Source organism: Eimeria necatrix, genomic scaffold (genome assembly GCF_000499385.1).
Source record: "Eimeria necatrix Houghton genomic scaffold, Enh_scaff233, whole genome shotgun sequence".
Lineage (NCBI taxonomy): Eukaryota > Apicomplexa > Conoidasida > Eucoccidiorida > Eimeriidae > Eimeria > Eimeria necatrix.
Genome location: NW_013655188.1, coordinates 4,664 through 23,175, shown reverse-complemented (window position 1 = coordinate 23,175; position 18,512 = coordinate 4,664). Strand labels below are relative to the sequence as shown.

General features: G+C 54.4%; 2 protein-coding genes across 2 annotated transcripts; one reads left to right on the top strand and one right to left on the bottom strand.

The window, feature by feature from the left end:
- Positions 1-5,637: 5,637 nt before the first annotated feature.
- ENH_00032010 (hypothetical protein, conserved) lies at positions 5,638-6,531 on the top strand (the record flags this gene model as incomplete). Its single annotated transcript, XM_013584937.1, has 1 exon — positions 5,638-6,531. One exon carries the CDS (start codon positions 5,638-5,640, stop codon positions 6,529-6,531), a length of 894 nt encoding a protein of 297 aa, XP_013440391.1.
- Positions 6,532-8,899: 2,368 nt separating this feature from the next.
- Positions 8,900-14,712, bottom strand: ENH_00032000 (dipeptidyl peptidase IV domain-containing protein, putative; the record flags this gene model as incomplete). Its single annotated transcript, XM_013584936.1, has 10 exons — positions 8,900-9,046; positions 9,498-9,713; positions 10,288-10,622; positions 11,049-11,156; positions 11,385-11,529; positions 11,780-12,089; positions 12,540-12,673; positions 12,903-13,373; positions 13,905-14,270; positions 14,344-14,712. 10 exons carry the CDS (start codon positions 14,710-14,712, stop codon positions 8,900-8,902), a joined length of 2,601 nt encoding a protein of 866 aa, XP_013440390.1.
- Positions 14,713-18,512: the final 3,800 nt, after the last annotated feature.

The following is an 18,512-nucleotide window of genomic DNA, read 5'->3' as shown; positions in this document are numbered from 1 at the left end:
AGCAGCTAGCCAGGTGCCTAGCTAGCTAGCTGCTGCGGGCAGCTGTGGCTCGCTGCAGCTAGCTGTAACCAGCTGCAGCCAGCTGCAGCCAGCTGCAGCGAGCTACAGCTAGCTGCAGCTAGCTGCAGCTAGCTGCACTTAGCTGTAGTTAGCCGTAGCTAGCTGCGGCTAGTCGTCGCTAGATGTAGCTAGCTATAGCTAGCCGTAGCTAGCTGTAGCTAGCCGTAGCTAGCTGTAGCTAGCTGTAGCCAGAGCTAGCTGCGGGTAGCTGCTTTGTGCTCTGCATGAAAAGTATTAAAGACATCGAAAGGCTACTTTGAAGCTGTTGGCTTCGAGCAGCAAAAAAAGCAGCAGCAGCAGCAGCAGCGCTAAGCTTGCTGGGACTCCCCTGGTGGATTCTTTTTCAATTAAATGATTCTGCACTTTCTACAAAGCTAATTAAAAAAATATAAAATAAGTCTTTTGTTTATTTAAACCCTTAAAGCTGCTGCTGACCGAGACCGCAGCTGCAGCAGCTGCGCCGAAAGATGCATGGGTGCGCTCTGGCTCTTTGCAGCGAAGACCAGCCAGGTGGCTAGCTGTGGCTAGCTGTGGCTAGCTGTGGTTTTCCGTGGCTAGCTGTGGCTAGCTGTGGCTAGCTGTGGCTAGGTGTCGTTAGGTGTGGCAAGCTATGGCTAGCTGTGACTAGCTCTGGTTTGCTGCTGCTAGCTGTGGCTAGATCTGGCAAGCCGCAGCTAGCTGCGGCTAGCTGCGGCTAGCTGTGTCTATCTACAGCCAACTGTGGATAGCTGTGGCTTGTGTTGGCTGTGGCTAGCTGCGGCTAGCTGTGGCTAGCTACGGCTAGCTGTGGCTAGCTGTGGCTAGCTTTGGCTAGCTGACGGCAGCGCGAAGTGACAGTTGTTGGCAATTGCTTCCCTCGGGCTCTAGGGCTTCAGTACGGAGGCGCTCGGGGGAGAAAGACTGTCGAAACTAGACAAAGAGAAACCCTAAACCCTAAACCCTAGACCCTAAACCCTAAACCCTAAACCCTAAGCACTCGCTCTTAACCCCCACCACCGAGCATTTGAGTATGGCGACAGCAAACCCTCTGTAAACCCCAAACCAAAATCGCTAAACCCTAAACCCTGAGTAAAAATATTATCTTTTTAATTTGAATTCGAGAAATGGCAGAAATAATTATTTGAACTGTTCCTGCAGGTTCTTGACGCATAGCGGAACGCTGTGTGGAGTGTCTGTACACCTGAATTCTCTTCTGAGTCTTGATCAGAGATTTCCAGATAAACCAAATATTTATTTTTGCCAATTATATTATTTTTGTTTTAATTTATTTCTTTGTGTTCACTTACCTCTCACTTTTACTCTTTTAGGCGGCGCAGCGGCGGCTGCGGGTTCAGTGAGGAACAGGCAGATCAGGCGGGGAAGATGAAGTAAATAAAGAAACATTTCTTTAAATAACCGAAATTTAAAAATTAGTTTTCAAATTATTTCATATTAATATAAATTATTTCATTTAAATTGACAATAACACATGATTATTCGCCGGAGCGCTCCGGAGTGCTCTCCTGCTGCGCCCCCGCTGCTCCCGTTTTTAAAGATTCAAAAGCTGGTTTTGAATAAAATGAAATCTAATTTAATTTAATAAAAAAATTCATTTAATTTAATTTAAATAATTTATTTCCTTGAGAGCAGCCCAGCGACTCCCGAATGCGTTTCGGGAACGCAGCGGGGCAGTCTGGTCTGGCCTGTTCTGTCAGTGCTGCTGCTGCTGCTGCTGCTGCTGCTGCTGCTGCTGCTGCAGCGGCTTTCTTGCTTTCGCTTGAATTAAATGACTGAGTTCGTTTCTTTTTTATTTCTCGAGGGGCCAAAGAGCCTCTCTGGCCTCCAAACCCTAGCCCTAGGCCCTAAACCCTAAACCCTAAATCCTCGGCCGCCAGGGTCACTTCCCCGTCATGGGCGTTGCTCTCCAACTCTGCATGCGGCCTGGCAGCAAGAAACCCTTTTGTGTGGAGTTGCTGTGGGGCAGCGGGCCTTTCTCTTGCGGCTGTGAAAAACCCTAAACCCTAAACCCTAAACCCTAAACCCTAAATCCCAAACCCTTGACGGCTCCACACGCGGACAGGCAGATGCGGGCCTGCGCCAGGGCCTGCCGGCGCTGCACGCTCCACTGCCTGAACCCTAAACCCTAAACCCTAAACCCTAAACCCTAAACCTGTTCAAAGACGCAGCTACGGCAGCCCGTTAGGCTGTTCCCTGGTGCCAGAGATGGCCAAAAGCTTGGGGAGTCTCACCAGTGCTGCTGCTGCTGCTGCTGCTGCTGCTGCTGCTGCTGCTACTTTGTCTTTTTTATCTTTGGCTCCATCTAAAGTGCCTCTCCATGCCGCTCCTCACCGAAGAAGAGCTCGAGAGGTTTCGCACCAAGTCATGTCACAGAGTGCGCACCACGCACTGGTAAGCCTAAACCCTAAACCCTAAACCCTAAACCCTAAACCCTAAGCTCTAAACCCTAAACCCTAATCCCTGGGCCCTGAACCACATAGCTTGGAATGCGGGGGCCTTTGATGGGGCTTGGCTCTGCGCATACTTCTTGCGCTGACATTTCATTAGGGTTTAGGGTTTGCAGGGTTCAAAACAAGAAGCCCTGAAGTACACGGGACTTAGGGTTTAGGGTTTAGGGTTTAGGGTTTAGGCTTTATCTGCGTTTTCAGTGAGTTTGGCCAGGAAAAGTGCAACTATGGCCATGACCCTGTTTGGGTGCGTCGGTCACCTTTTTCATTTAGAGATTTGCCTGCAGCAGCAGCTGCTGCTGCAGCAACAGCAGCAACAGAAGCTGCAGCAGCAGCAGGGGTCGTAGCAGCGACAAACTCCACTGGAAAGGTAGCCATTCTAAGGTATTTGCCCATCCTCTGCTCGAGGGCTGCTGCAGCTGAGTCGGCCGCAGCAGCAGCAGCAGCAGCAGCAGCAGCAACAGCAGGTGCAGCACTGCACGCAGCAGCAGCAGTACCAGCAGCAGCGGCTCCTACGGATTTAGGCGCAACAAAGGGAAGTGCGGCTGCCGCAGCGGCAGTGGCGGCTGCGGCGGCAGCAGCCGCAGCAGCAGCAGCTGCTGCTGCTGCAGTCAAAGCTGCTGCAGCAAAACCAGCAGCAGCAAAAGCAGCAGCAAGGCCCTGCAGCTCTTCCTGCATCTTCTCGCATAGCCAAGACGAAATAAATTACCACCCCTTGGTGTACAAGCGCACCTCTTGTGCTGATTTCCACAGCAGCTGCAGCAGCAGCAGCACCTGCAGCAGCAGCTGCAGCAGCAGCAGCGGCAGCAGCAGCAGCAGTAACAACAGCACATGTGACGTTTACTACTGCCACAAGATCCACGGCCCTCGGGAAGAGCGAAAGCCGCGGCTGTTTCTGCTGCTGCACCGATCAGCAGCAGCAGCAGCAGCGGCAGCAGCAGCAGCAGCTTTCGCCCCCTTCGTGCTGCCAGCGGAGTTGTGGGGCGGCTCTCTTGTGTTCAGAAAGTCTCCCTTCAAGACACAAGCAGTGCGAGTTCCTAGAATAGGGCTCCCCTCCAGCAGGCAGCAGCAGCAGCAGCAGCAGCAGCAGCAGCAGCAGCAGCAGAATTGGCAGCAGTGGCAGCAGCAGCGCTTGTGTGCTGCACGGGGCAATGCGTCGAGAGAGCCCTTTCCGAAGGCACTGGCGACAAGGGGCAGCAGCAGCAGCAGCAACGGCTGTGGTGGCAGCAGCAGAACAGCTGCTAGCGCAGCAGCTGCTCCGAGGCAGCAGCAGCAGCAGCAAATTCACCAGAAGCAGCAAATCTACCAGCAGCAGCTGCAGAGCCGCAGCTTGCCGCAGCGTTTGACACTGTGCAGTGCTGCTGCTGTCCCCTACAGAGCCACCTGTTCTATCGGAGTTGCTCCTGCAGCAGCAGCAGCAGCAGCAGCAGCAGCAGAAGCAGCAGCAGCACCAATAGCAGCAATGGAAGCATCTCAACGGGTAGGCAGGCACAGGCTTTCCGCTTCGCATCTACCATCGGCAGCAGCAGCAGCAGCAGCAGCAGCAGCAGCAACAGCAGAAGGGTCTGCACTTATTTCAGGCCCCTCGCATTTCCGCATTGCTGATGCTGGCATAGGGCAGAAGCTGCAGCAGCAGCAGCAAGTGTACCAGCAGCAGCTGCAGCAGCAGCAGCAGCAGCAGCAACAGCTATACCAGCAGCAGCAAAACCAAACATGTCTGGAGGGCTTCTGGGAGCAGGTAGAAGGCATTGGATGTCATATGGCTCTGCTGCAGCAGCAGCAGGAACTATTCGTATTTTCGGCAGCAAAAGTGCAACCACTCGCAGCAGCAGCAACAGCAGCAGCTGCTGCTGCTGCTGCTGTTGCTGCAGTGGGAACGGAAGAAGCTTCCGAGCATGAGTCCCCGAAAATTGCTGGTGCTGCTGCAGCAGACGTCCTGACAGCCTGGCAAATGCATGCAACATCAGAAACAGCAGCAGCAGCAGCAACAGCAACAGCAACAGCAGCAGCAACAGCAACAGCAGCAGCACTCTGTGTTTCTGCCGCTGGTGCCCCCACTTGTGCTTCTGCGAGCCATGGCAAGGCCCCCCCACCATCGTCGATAACCCTAAGCAGAGCATGCAGCAACAGCAGCAGCAGCAGCAGCAGCAGCAGCAGCAGCCACTGTGACTGGTCCAGCAACAGTCGTTTTTGCTGGCCATCCTACACCGTGGGCGGCTGCTGCAGCGAGCAGCAGCAGCAGCAGCAGCAGCAGCAGCAGCAGCAGCAGCAGCAGCACCTTTCGCTGAATACTTGGTCCTGGCAGCCTCAGTCCCGCCAGGGGTTGCGGCTGCGGCTGCAGCTGCAGCAGGAATTTCTTGCTGCAGTGCCGCATGCGCCGCCAGCAGCACTGAGCGCAGCAGCAGCAGCAGCAGCAGCAGTGGAAGCTCGCGCAGCAGCAGAAATAGCAGCACGTGTTGATGTGGAGGAATTTCCACCAAACCCCGGAGAGTCCCCTATTCGTTTTCTTCCTTTGAATAAAGCAGCAGCAGCAGCCGCAGCGGAAGCGTCAGCTGCTGCTGCTGCTGCTGCTGCTGCTGCTGAGGAAAGCCGCAGCCACAGACACTGGCTCTCACACAGCAGCAGGTTGACCCCCAAGCCTCTCACCCAAGAACAGCAGCAGCAGCAGCAGCAAGCAAACCGCGCGCAGCATAGCAGCAGCGGGGGATTTTTGACTCCCTGTGGAGACGCAGCAGCAGCAGCAGCAGCAACGGAAGAAATAGCAGCAGCGGAAGCAGAAGCAGCTGCAGAAGCAGCGGCAGCAGCAGATATTTTCTGGGAGCAGCACTTACGGCCTCAACTGGAGAGTCTTCTAGCGAGCGACAGCAGCAGGTCAAGCAGGAGCAGGAGCAGCAGCAACAGCAGCAGCAGCAGCAGCAGAAGCAGCGGCGAGTGCAGCAGCAGCAGAAGCAAAGAAGCAACTTGCTGCAGAAAGGCAACGTCTGCTGGAAAAGCAAGTACAGGCGGGCACTCTGTGCGGAGCAGCAGCAGCAGCAGCAGCAGCAGCAGCAGCAGCAGCAGCAACAGCAACAGCAGCGGCAGTTGCCTCTCTAGCACAGCTGGAGGCCCTGCAGTTGTTAACGTCTGTGCAGGCATGAAAAAGCAGCAGCAGCCAGTGCAGCAGCGAGGACAAGTGCAGCAGCAGCGGAAGCTGCAGCAGCAGAGACTGAAGAAGCAGAGGCTGCAGCAGCTGCTGCAGCACCACAAAAGGGGCCATGATGGCCAGCTGAGCACTCCAGCAAGGCGATTTTCCCAGCAGCTGCAGCAGCAGCAAACTCTCGAAATCACGCTGCGTGGGCAGCAGCTGCTGAGGACCCTGCAGCAGCAGCAGCAGCAGCAGCAGCAGCAAACGCAGCAGCAGCAGCAACAGCAAGCGGAACCGACCGCAAAACAGACAGCCAGCGTATCTGCTGCAGCAGAGTCTGCTGCCAATGGCTCTGAAAGTGCTGCTGCAACCGTTATTGTGTCTGCTGCTGCGGCTGCTGCTGCTGCTAATGGTGAGCCTTCCCAGGAAGCAAGCCTCCCGCTGCAGCAGCAGCCACAAAAGCAGCAGCAGCAGCAGCCGCAGCTCCTGCTGCAGCTTCTCCAGGGAAACCTGAACCTGAGGCGCTTCTACACAAGCCTTTGCTTGTGGCAGAGTGGGGTCTGCAACAAATCGGCAGCAGGAGCAGCAGCAGCAGCAGCTGCTGCAGCAGCAAGGCCTGCACGATATAGGAGGGCGAGGGCTCTGCGGAGCAGTCAGCGGCCCTTTTCCAAGCACAGCCACAGCAGCAGCTGCTGCTGCAGGCGCTGCAGCAGCAGCAGCTGCTGCTGCTGCAGGAGCTGCTGCAGCGCACGAAGCCAGCATTCGCAAACTGGATGGTTTGTGAGGCAGCAGAAGCTGCTGGGGAAGAGTAATATGCAGCAGCAAAAAGCAGAAGGAGCCACCACGGCAGCAGCAGCAGCAGCAGTTGCTGTTGCTGTTGCTGCAGTTCCTGATGCTACTTGAGCAGTGCAATGACCTGCTGTTGCTGCAGTGGCAGCCGCTGCTTTTGTTAGTGCTGTTTGCTGCTGCTGCTGCTGCTGCTGCTGTTGCTGCACGCAATAGGAGCAATGGCTTCTGCGCCTGCGAGAGCAGCAGTCTGCAGCTTTAGCACTTTAGTAAATCGAACGTTTGAGCAGCAGCAGCAGCAGCAGCAGCAGCGGCAGCAGCAGCAGCTGCTATTGTTGCTGGTGCACTATGGGGAGAAAATTCTCCCCTTCAGCAGAAGCAGCAGCAGCACGAGGAACAAGCGCAGCAGGCGCCGCAGCAGAGGGCACTCTGGGGTGTATCTCGAACTTTCTGCTGCTGGGAGTTCCTTCATTTTAACAATTTTGGTTTGCCTATAATTCAACTTGGCCAATTTCAGGTGTACGTACACCCCAACTGCTGCAACGACGTGGACGCAGCTGTGCATACACCCCACAAAACGCATGCATCCCATTTGTGCCGAAGTCCCCGAACATAACTTGAAGTGTACAGACACCCCAGCACATGCTGAGGTGTACGCGCTCCTCTGCGCGTGTTGAGGTGTACATACACCTGGATAGAGAGGCCACAGATCCACAGCGTCACTCAAGTGGAAATAAAGCCGGTTGTGAACAAATATAACAAATTCTGAAAATGCAAAAGGCAGATACGCAAGATGGGGCCTCAAGATACCCTGAGGTGTGCATACACCTCAAGGCACGCTGCGGTGCACATACACCCCAATGCTGCTTCATTAAAATTTATATTTTTGCAGTTTATCCCTTTCGTCTTTTGCTGCCGAGATGCTTCGAGCTGTCTGTACACCACGGAAGGCAGCTTGCGAGAACAACACCAAAAGAGGTCCTAGAAAGTGACTCACTATATATATAAATATACTTATGGACATATATACATACAACTATATTTTTATATAAATGCATCTAAATATATAAATATATATCCATGTATATATATATATATACATATATATATATGTACATTTGTATATATGCGCACATCTCCACACATGTATAACATATATGCCTCCCTCTCTGTTTCTATTTGAGCCCACGCCTTCACGAATTTCAGTTTGCCTTTTTGTGGATGTCCGTACAGATATAAATATGTATAATTGTATGCCCATATTACATAAAGCAATTAAAGTATTTATATGCAGATATATATATATATATATATATATATATATATATATATATCTATATACGTATCTTACGTAGAGCAATTAGAGTACATATATGCTCATATATGTATGCATATATATGTATATATATACGCACATTATATAAACCAAAATAGGTATTTATATGCATATATATATATATGTGTGTGTGTGTGCGCATATTAATATAAATCAGTTTATTTATACGCACATCCATTTGGTCCTGTGTTATGCTATAAATTGAGTTGCTGAAGGCATGTGGCGGCCTTCGCAAGAATTTACATGTTCATTTATAAAAGTTATTTGAGAATATACTTGTTCTTTGAACTTGTATTTGAAGATGTTCTCTTAAAAGCACTATTTATTTCCACTTTTTCTTTGATAATATGAGTCTAGAAGCCTTTATTTCTGCTGAATTCTTCGCCTCACTTTGCTGCTTCTGGGCGGTTTGCTGCTGCTGCAGTTGAACTGCTGCAGCAGCTAATTCAAAAGTGTCCGATTTGCTTCCGCTGCTGCAGCAGAGCTGCTGCTCGCTGCAGCTACCAAACCCTAAACCCTAAACCCTCGAACGGAGACTCCGAAGGCCTGCGTTGCAGCTCGCAGCTCACCAGCTGCGTATTTACTAATTTTAGTACTTACTAATTACTACTTATTTATTATTTATTTCTTTTTAAATTTGCCTTTTTGCTTTTTAAAGAAATTCTGCGCCTCCCACAGCGGCGAAGCTCTGGCGCAGCGGCTGAGAGGATTTCGTGCATTTTATCTATTTATTTATCCATTATCTATTTAATAATTATTTATTCATCTATTCACGAGTTTATTTATTTATTTGGCATTTCTTTCTTTTGTTCAAAATGCCATTTAATTGCAATTTACTTCCTAAATAAGTCCAATAGCAACTCTAAAACGCGTTTACTGAGTTTAATTTCCCTTTGAAGATCTAAAAACTAGAAAATAAATGAAAGTGAAAAGCAAAAAAGAAGAAATTGGAAACATGAATACTTGCATGTTTTCAGGTGTACGTGCATGCACGCCGCGTGCAGCGGCAGCGCGGGGCTCCGCCATTTCGGATTTTTGAAAAGTCTTTGAAGACTTTTTGGAGAATTTGGAAATAAAAGTATTAAATAAAAGTATTTAATTAGATTATTTCGGGAGTTATGATCTTGTGGACTTTTTTCGTTTTTGAACTCAAGAGGAATCTGCACAAGGCCTCTTGCAATGCGGCAAAAAGGACTCTGCGAAAAAACGAATTAAACGCCGACGCATCAGCGAGGCCTCGTGCGGCGAAGACGGCCCGTGGCGAGAAGAAGGCAAACACACCAACTCAAACGCCGCCTGCAGCACGCCCAAACCCTAAACCCTAAACCCTAAACCCTAAACCCTAAACCCTGAACGCCGAGGCGAGAGGAAGGCAAACGCACCAACTAAACGCTGCCTGCAGCACGCCCAAAACCTAAACCCTAAACCCTAAACCCTAACCGTAAACCCTAATTAGAAGCGTAAGGACTATCTGTAGTTGGCCCTTAAGAAGCAGCAAGGCGTAGCTAGCGGCCCCAACCCTTGATATTAAGCCCTGGACCCTCAGCCCTAAACCCCAAACCCTAAACCCTAGAGCTTAAAACCTAAACCCTAAACAGAAAAATCCAGACTCAACACAGCAGGGAGAACTTGTAAATAACTGCACAGCTACGCACTTGAAAACCCACGAAACACTGAAGCACACGCAGGGAGCCAAACCCTAAACCCTAAACCCTAAACCCTAAACCCTAAACCCTAAACCCTAAACCTCCGGGCTTGCCTGCTGCCTAATGAGGGCGTCGGCGAGCACGAGGGAGTGCTGCAGCAGCACGTTTTCATCTGCTGCTCCATGCATCAGCAGCAGCCGCCCCTCAGCTTCTTTTCTTTTGGGGCTCACAAAAGGCAGCACTGAAGAATACAAATAGCCGCTAGGGTTTAGATAAGGCAAAGACAAGTAACGCTCAGTGTAGTGGGTCGAGTAGCCCTGCGCGCAGCAGCAGCAGCAGCAGCAGCAGCAGCAGCAGCCTGAGCAGCAGCAGCAGCCTGTGGGGCAGCAGCAGCCGCTGCAGGGGCAGCAGCAGCAGCAGTTTCGGCGTTTGCAGCTTAAAATGGAGGGGGTGCAGCAGGGTGCGGCAGAAGGGGCAGCAAAAGCAGCAGCAGCAACACAGGCAGCAGCAGCAGCACGGGCTGCAGCAGCAGCAACACAGGCAGCAGCAGCAGCACGGGCTGCAGCAGCAGCAGCAAAGACCCAAACGGAGGCGCAGGAGACCAATACATTAAAACCACCTTAGGAGACACAGCAGCAAAAAAGCAGCAAAAGAAAATGAAATAAATGATAAATGAAGTGAAGGGGCTTAGAAGAGACAAAATAAAAAGTAAAACAAAAGGACAAAAACGAAAAAGAAAGAAAAGAAATTAAAACGAGAATAAAAAAAAAGAAAAATAGAAAAAGAGACAAACAGAAACACCCACACTGAGCAGCCGCCCAACAGCAGAAGACGCACACCTGAACCCTGAACCCTAAACCCTAAACCCTAAACCCTAAATGGTGGTTTTACCTCCCAGAAGGTGACTGGGGCTACGCAGAAAGCCGCGGAAAACAACTCGGGGTATAATAAATGGGCCATGCAAGAAAGGAAGCCGCCGTAGCTGATTCCATATATGCCCACGCCGCTGGCCAGCTCGCCCTCGCTGCTGCTGCTGCTGCTGCTGCTGCTGCTGCTGCTGCTGCTGCTGCTGCTGCTGAGCTTGAGGAGGCCCTGCTGCTCGAGGTAGCGACATGCTGCTGCTTGGTCTGCTGCTTCCTTGTGGCCCAGCAGCAAACAAATGGACTTTTCAAAAGCTGTAGTGCGGCCGTCGCTGCCGCGGTTGTCAGTCTTTATCACCAGCAAGCCTGCCCACAAACCCTAAACCCTAAACCCTAAACCCTAAACCCTAAACCCTCAACCCTGAACGCTGGAGTGCTTCATGAAGCAAGAAGCTCCGGAGCCTCACAGCGAAGGCCAGGCTGAACAGACATCAAATTCATTCAAGCTTGAACACAAACCCTAAACCCTATACCGCAAGCACTTAACCCTAAACCCTAAACCCTGCAAGTCCTAAAGCCCTCAAAAGAGGATCAGGCTCTTCAATGAATAACACACAAAATGCGAAAGAAGAAAACCCCTGCTTTAGGGTTTAGGGTTTAGGGTTTGAGGCTTGCCGAGCCTGGCGGCAAGGGCGCGGCCGACGCCCCTGCGAGCGGCCCAGGGCCTGCACCCCAGAGCCTAGGACTTAGGTTTTAGGGTTTAGGGTTTAGGGTTTAGGGTTTAGGGTTTACCCAGCCTCGCTAGGGCCTGGGCCCTGGGGTCTGTGTGCAGCTCCCACGAGTTGGTGACGAACTGCATCAGAGGGCCCCCGTAGCAAGACACCACCCCGCGGTAAGGTGCTGCAGAAGGAAAATAAATAAACAATAAATAAATAAATAAACAATAAATGAATAAATAAATAATAAATAAATAAAAATAAATAAACAATAATGGTTAATAAGTGGAGAAGGAGAGCGGGTTTCAAGGAGCGGATCGCAGGAATGGAGCGGGCTGCTGCTGGGTACGCTCTCGGCTTTAGGGTTTAGGAGCTAGGGTTTAGGGTTTAGGGTTTAGGGTTTAGGGTTTACGCGGCCCGTGCACGCTGGGGTCAGGCTTGTAGCAGGCCCCCAGCAGGCGGTGCTGCTGCTGCGGGAAAGAAAAGAAAGAAGGCAGCAGCAGCTCCGACAAGACCCGAGCAAACACTGTTTGCTGGTGTTGGCTTTCGAAAACCACCTGCACGCAAACCCTAAACCCTAAACCCTAAACCCTGATTTCTGCGCCTTTCCGGCGCTGGAAGACTCAGGCCAGGCTTAGCAGGGCGCATTTGAGGGTTTAGGGTTTGCAGGCTTTAGGGTTTAGGGTTTGGAGGGTTTAGGGCGCCACAATCTCAAGGAACCTGCTAGGACTCTGCCCCGGTTTAAGCCGCAAATCGTCAAGAGGGCTTAGGGTTTAGGGTTTAGGGTTTAGGGTTTGTAGAGCTCACCTGCCCGCAACCGGCGGCGTGGGGGTAGTAGTAAAAAGCCTTGCGCAGGCCAGTGCGGACAGAGTCCAGCAGCTGCTGCTGGTGCTGCAGCTGCCGCTGCTGCAGCGGCTGCTGCTGCTGCAGCTGCTCAAGAGTGTAGTCTGCTGCAGCTTCGAGTGTGTAGCGGAGGTCAGCCAGAGCAGCAGGGTCCGCAGCAGCAGCAGCAGCAGCAGCAGCAGCAGCAGCAGCAGTGTCTGCTGCTGCGGAGTACAGGCACTCCCCGCGAGCATCAGCAGCAAACAGTTCTCTAATGTTTGGCATGTAGCGAACCCTGTCACAGGAAACCCAGACCCCAAACCCCAAGCCCTAAACCCTAAACCCTAAACCCTGAAACCTCAGCCCTAAACCCTAAACCCTAAAGCCCTAACCCAAAGTGCCTGTGCCGAGGGTTTCTTCTCTCAACAACCTCAGTGTTTGTTGGTTGCTTTGAAAAGCATTTAAAGGGTTTAGGGATTAGCGTTTTGAGATTAGGGTTTAGAGTTTAAAGATTAGGTAATGTTTTAGCGCTGCTGTTTGCAGATTAGGGTTTACAGTCTAGGGTTTACAGATTAGGCCTTAACAGCTAGGGTTTAGAGTGAAGGGTTTAAAGACCAGGAGCCGCGGTTAGGGTTTAGGGTTTAGCAAAGCGGAAGCCTCGTATTGCGTGGGGCCTTGCGTCCGCCGGGGCCTGCGGGCAAGCTAGGGTTTAGGGTTTGGGGTTTAGGGTTTAGGGTTTAGAGACCAGAGCTGCCGGGGGGCCGCCACTGCGTGGTGCACATGCAGCCACAGGGGCACTCCGCTGCAGAAGAATGCAGAGTGCTGCCCGTGAACTTGAGGGTTTGAGAGGAAAATATAGGGGCAGTCGAGGTCGTAAACCTAAACGCAAACCCTAAACCCTAAACCCTAAACCCTAAACCCTAAACCCTGGCCCCTAGGTTTCGCGGCTGTGCCCCAGGCTCGCCTAACCAGACACGCGTGCGCCGCGGCTTCCGAGACTCCCCCGCTTCTAATCCGCAAGGGTTTAGGGTTTAGGGTTTGAGGTGCAGGGGAGTGCAGAAGAGCCCTAGGGTTTAGGGTTTAGGGTTTAGGGTTTGGGAAAAGCCACCTTTTGGGTCTCTTCCTCCTCAGGCTTTGCTGCATGCAACTTCAAAGAAATCTTCTCCAGCAGCTGCCGCGAGAGGCGGGCGCAAACAATATGGCTGGAGAGGGGCGCGAGGTTGCCGGCCAGCAGGCTGCTTTTGTTGCACTTGCTGCTGCTGCTGCTGCTGCTGCTGCTGCTGCTGTTGTTGCTGCTGCTGTTGGTTTGCACCTCCTCTGGGATCTGGGGAATCACCCGCAGGAAGAAGTACAGATCCTCCTCATCGTCTGTCGCTGCTGCTGCTGCTGCGGCTGCTGCTGGCGTCGCGGCTGCTTGCTCTGCTTCAGCCCCCGCTGCTGCTGCTGCTGCTGCTGCTGCTGCGCTGCGAGCAGCAGCAAAGAATGAGGAATAATTCTGGGGGGGCAGCAGCAGGGAGCACACGCGCAGGCCGCTGCTCTCTGGCAGCACCCTGAAAGCCACATCAGGCCTGGCCAGGTGCTGCAGCAAACAAGCAGCAGCAGCAGCAGCAGCAACAGTGCATGCAGTGTAGAGCGCAGCAGCAGCAGCAGCGCAGAAGCAAGCCCGCGGGAAGCGACAACAGCAGCGAGTTTGCAACAAATGCTGCCAGCAGCAACAGCAGCAGCACGACAGAAACACGCTAGACAGCAGCCGCGGCAGCGCAACAGCAGCAACACGATGGCAGCAGCAGCACAACGACAACACGCTAAACAGCAGCAGCAACAGCTGCAGCAGCAGCAGCAGCAACAGCTGCTGCAGCAGCAGCAGCAACAGCTGCTGCAGCAGCAGCAACAGCTGCTGCGGCAGCAGCAACAGCTGCTGCAGCAGCAGCAGCAACAGCTGCTGCAGCAGCAGCAACAGCAGCAGCAGCTACGACAGGCTCACATGCAAGTAGAGTTGGTTGTATTTGTCTTTGTCGGAAGTCCAGGCAAAGAAAAGAGAAGAACTTAATTGAAAGAAATTATTGTGAAGAGAAACCCAAGTGCGTCTGCGTTCTGTGTAGCAGCAGACGCAGCGCAGCTCCTCCCCATCCTGCTGCTGCTGCTGCTGCTTGCTGCTGCTGCTGCTGCCGTTGCTGCTGCTCGGCTTGGCAGAGGGAACCACAATCGGCAACGCCACGCAGATGCGCAGCTCCTGCTGCAGGCGGTCCTGCAGCTGCAGCAGCAGCACTGGGGGTGGCCCGAGCTGCTTCTGCTTCGACTGCTGCTGCTGCTGCTGCTGCTGCTGCTGCTGCTGCTGCTGCTGCTGTTTCTGTTGTGCCTGCGGCTTCTGCAGCAGCTGCTGCTTCTGCTTTTGCTGCTGCTGCAGCAGCAAACACTCCTCACTAGAAAGCAGCTTCAGCGCCTGCAGCTGCTGCCAGTCCTGCAGCTGCAGCCACTGCGCGCGCCCAATGTAGAAGTCTTCTTTCCAATCTGCCACAGGCAGCTTGACAAATCTAACCCCGCTGCACACTTTGCTGCTGCTGCTGCTGCTGCTGCTGCTGCTGCTGCTGCTGCTGTTGCTGCTGCCGGCTATGGGAGACACAGAGCGCACAGCGGGGGAGGCGGCTCTGCCCTTGGGCGCCGCTGCAGGGCTGCTGCTGCTGCTGCTGCTGCTGCAGCAGCAGCGAGTCCGGCAACGGCTGCAGCAAGGAACCTCCACCACGCCGTCTGCTGCTGGTGCTGCTCTGTTTGTCTTTGCAGTGTCTGCTGCTGCTGCCAAGAAAGAAGCAACGCTGGGCACCTAGCAGCAAACCAGCAGCAGCAGCAGCAGCAAAAGTGCACACTGAGGTAGGGCCACATATCCTAAACCCTAAATCTAAGAGAAGCAGAAGAAACATTAGGGTTTAGGGTTTGGGGTTTAGGGTTTACTTGGGCAATGCCGATGCGAACTTTGACGTTCTGCTGCCCGGCGAAAGGAAAGCGGTGTTCTTCTGTTATAAGGAAGCTCTTGCTGCTGTCGCTGCTGCTGCTGCTGCTGTTGCTGCTGCTGTTTGTAGTGCTGTTGCTGCTGCTGCGCAGCAGCGTGGATGATCCGAGGTGTTCGCGCTTGCAGCCATTGGACGGAGAAGGTAGGCGTCTCTTTTTTTGCTGCTGTTCCTGCTGCTGCTGCTGCTGCTTCTGCTGGTGTTGCTGCAGCTCTTGCTGCTGCTGCTCCTCTTGCTGCTGCTGCTGCTGCAGGAACTCAGAGACACTGCCTGCACTGGCGCCGCAGCTTTCGTCGACCTCTAAGACTGTCCGCAGGCGCACGTCGTGCTGCTGCAGGTGCCGCTGCAGCTGCTGCTGCTGCTGCAGCTGCTGCAGCTGCTGCGGTGGCGGCTTCTGCGGCGGCTGCAGCACTCGCTGCAGCCTCACTGGAGGCACATGGGCCTCTGTGAATTCCACAAATGCCAGAAACCGACTATCTGGCGACCTGCAAGCAAACCCTAAACCCTAAACCCTAAACCCTAAACCCTCAACCCTAGGCGTAAACCCTAAACTCTACCAGGTGTCGTGGCTGCGCGACCCTGCAGCGAGGCAGCAGCACCAAAGGAGGCAAACGAGCAGCAGCGAATGCACCAGCAACAGGCACCCTGAAGCAGCAGCTGCAGCAGCAACAGCAGCAGCAGCAACAGCAGCAGCAACAGCAGCAGCAGCAGATCTTACCACCAGTATCCCTCCATACGATTCATTTCTTCTTGGGCCACATACTCAGCCAGGCCGCTTGTGTAGTCTGGGGGCGACGCAGTGAGTCGACAGCGGATGCCGTTCATTTTCCTGCTGCTGCTGCTGCTGCTGCTGCTGCTGCTGCTGCTGCTGCTGCTGCTGGGGGTGGCAGCAGCAGCGCTGGGGGCAGCGCCGTTGCTGCTGCTCGGCGTCTTCTTCTGAGGGGTCTTTTTCTTAGCGCCTTTGCTGAGCGCCGCTGCTGCAGCTGCAGGCGATGCAGCAAGGGGAGCAGCAGGTGCAGCAGCAGCAGCAGCAGCAGCAGCAGCAGCGTTGAGCAGCAGCAAATGGATGTCTCGGCCCTGCACAAAAGCAACGTAGCTGCTGCACGGGCTGTACGTACAGTCCAGCACCGGAGGCTCGTGGGGACTTCTTTCCAAAATGCAAACAGCAGCAGGAGAACATCCGAAGCGGCCGCTGGGGTGGATCCAGGCCTCCTTTGCTGCTGCTGCTGCTGCTGCTGCTGCTGCTGTTGCTGCTGCTGTTGCTGCTGCTGGGGGTGCCGCAGGAGAGGCGGGCTGCGGCTGCTCCCTGGGGCCGTTGCTGCTGGAGCTTGGAGAGCCAGCGGCAGCAGCAGCAGCAGCAGACGCAGCAGCAGCAGGCTGCTGCTGCACAAGGTTCCGTAGAGCCAAAACCTGCGCAGAGAGGCCGAAGGCGCTGTCCTGCTCTGCTGCTGCTGCTGCTGCTGCTGCTGCTGCTGAGTTTGAAGGGGGCAACGAGGTTTGCTGCAGCAGTGGCTGCAGCGCCATAGGAGCATCGCACGCCCAAATACCCTGCAGTAGCAGCACCAACAGCAGCAACAGCAACGCAAAACTGCAGCAGCAGCAGCAGCAGCAGCGAGGGCAGCAGCAGCACTTGTTGCGGAAGCAGTACGAACAGCAGCGCGAGCAGAAATAAGAGAAGCAGCAGCAGCAGTTGCATTGCGAGTAGCAGCAACAGCACCCGGAGAAGCAGCAACGACAGCTGCAGCAGCAGCGATAGCGGCAGCAGCAGCAGCAGCTGCTGCAGTAATTGCGGAAGCACCAACAGCAGCAGCAGCACTAGTAAGTAAAACAGCAGCATCAGAAGTAGCAGTGATTAGAGCAGCAGCAACAGCAGCACCACTGACCGCAGCTGCAGCTCAGCTACAGCAGCAGCAGCAGCCACAAAAGTCATCGCAGCAGCAGCAGCAGCAGGAATAGTAGGAGCAGCAGCAGCAGCAGCAGCAGCAGCGGGTGATACCCTAGCATTGGAAAGCAGCAGCCGCTGCCCCTTTTTGTCCCATCGGAAGCAAATAATGCCTGCAGTTCTTTTGCGCATGCGTTCTTTCTGAAGTTCTTCCTCCAGGGTCAAGTCCACCTTCTTTGCTGCTGCTGCTGCTGCTGCTGCTGCTGCTGCTGCTGTTGCTGCTGCTGCTGCTGCTGGTGGCTTCCCATCCACCACCTTCGCCGCCCGGCTTTCTGGCCCAGCAGTTGCTGCTGCTGCTGCTGCTGTTGCTGCTGTTGCTGCGCCCGCTGGAGCCTCTCCTGCTGCATCTACTGCTTCCGGCTTTGCTGCTGCTGCTGCCTCGTCGTCAGCAGCAGGAGCAGCAGCAGCAGCAGGAGTGGCAGCAGGAGCAGCAGCAGGAGTGGCAGCAGGAGCAGCAGCGGGCGTGAAGGCCCTGGGCCTCTTTGTGGGCCTTTGGCCCTCTCGACTTTCTAAAGAGGCCTTCTGCTGCGCTGCTTCTGCAGCAGCAGCAGCAGCAGCAGCCTCTTCCAGCGGCGTCGCCCCACTCGCACTTTCGGGCTTCTCTCCTGCTGCTGCTGCTGCTTCTGCTGCTGCTGCTGCTGCTGCTGCTGACGGGGGCACTGCGATGTCGTCGGGGTGTACGAGCAGCAAAGCGCCGCCGTTCAGCAGCGGCGGCGCCTGTGTGGGGTTTTGTATGGCCAGGAAAGGCTGCTGCTGGTGCTGCTGCTGCTGCAGGCACAGCCTGCGTCCCGTCTACGTTCTGCAGCGCTAGAAAGAGAGGCTCTCTAGGCGCAAGGGCCAAATCCAGCGATATCCTTAGCCCCTTCTTGCTGCTGCTGCTGCCGTTGCTGCTGCTGCCGTTGCTGCTGCTGCCGTTGCTGCTGCTGCTGCTGCTGCTGTTTGCAGCAGCAAGCCGCACGGGAAAGCCGTAGACCCGAGAAGCCCCCGAGTCGAAGTCCCCGAGGAAGCAAAACCAAACAGAAGCTGAAGAGGCCCCGCAGCGCAGCTCCTCCAGTGCGCGCTCCCCCCCTGCAGCAGCAGCAGCAGCAGCAGCAGCAGCAGCAGCAGCATGACCGCCAGCATCAGCGTGTGGAGCAGCAGCATCAGGTGCAGCCGCAGCAGCAGCAGCGACGTGAAAATAAGCAGCAAAAGCAGGCGACAGAAAGGACGAGCTGATCGTGGCTGTGGCAGCTGCAGCAGCAGCAAAAGTGGCAGCAGCAGCAGCAGAAGCAGCAGCAGCAGCAGCAGAAGCAGCAGCAGCAGCAGCAGCAGCAGACCTGCAAATGCGTATGAGGTGTGGGCCCCCGACGACGCCATAGAGGCGGAAAAGGTCCAAAAGGAAGCCGAAGAAGCAGCATCCATCGTCTTGACCGCAAACCCTAAACCCTAAACCCTAAACCCTAAACCCTAAACCCTAAACCCTAGACCCAGTGGAACTGAGAATGACTGGAAAGGAGCGCCGGGCCGGAGCTCGCCAAGCTGCCTCGTGCTGCACCTTTCGCTGTTGCTGCTGCTGTTGTTGTTGCTGCTGTGGTTGTTGCTGCTGTGGTTGTTTCTGCTGTTGCTGCTGCTGTTGCTGCTGTAGTCGCCGTTGCTGCTGCTGTTGCGGCTGTTGCTGCTGCTGCTGCTGCTGCTGCTGCTGCTGCTGGCCCCTCTGCTGCCGGCGCTGCTGACGCGGGTTAAGCCTCCTCAGTTTTGCTTGGGGGACGGTGCGGCTCGAGGGGGGCCCGCG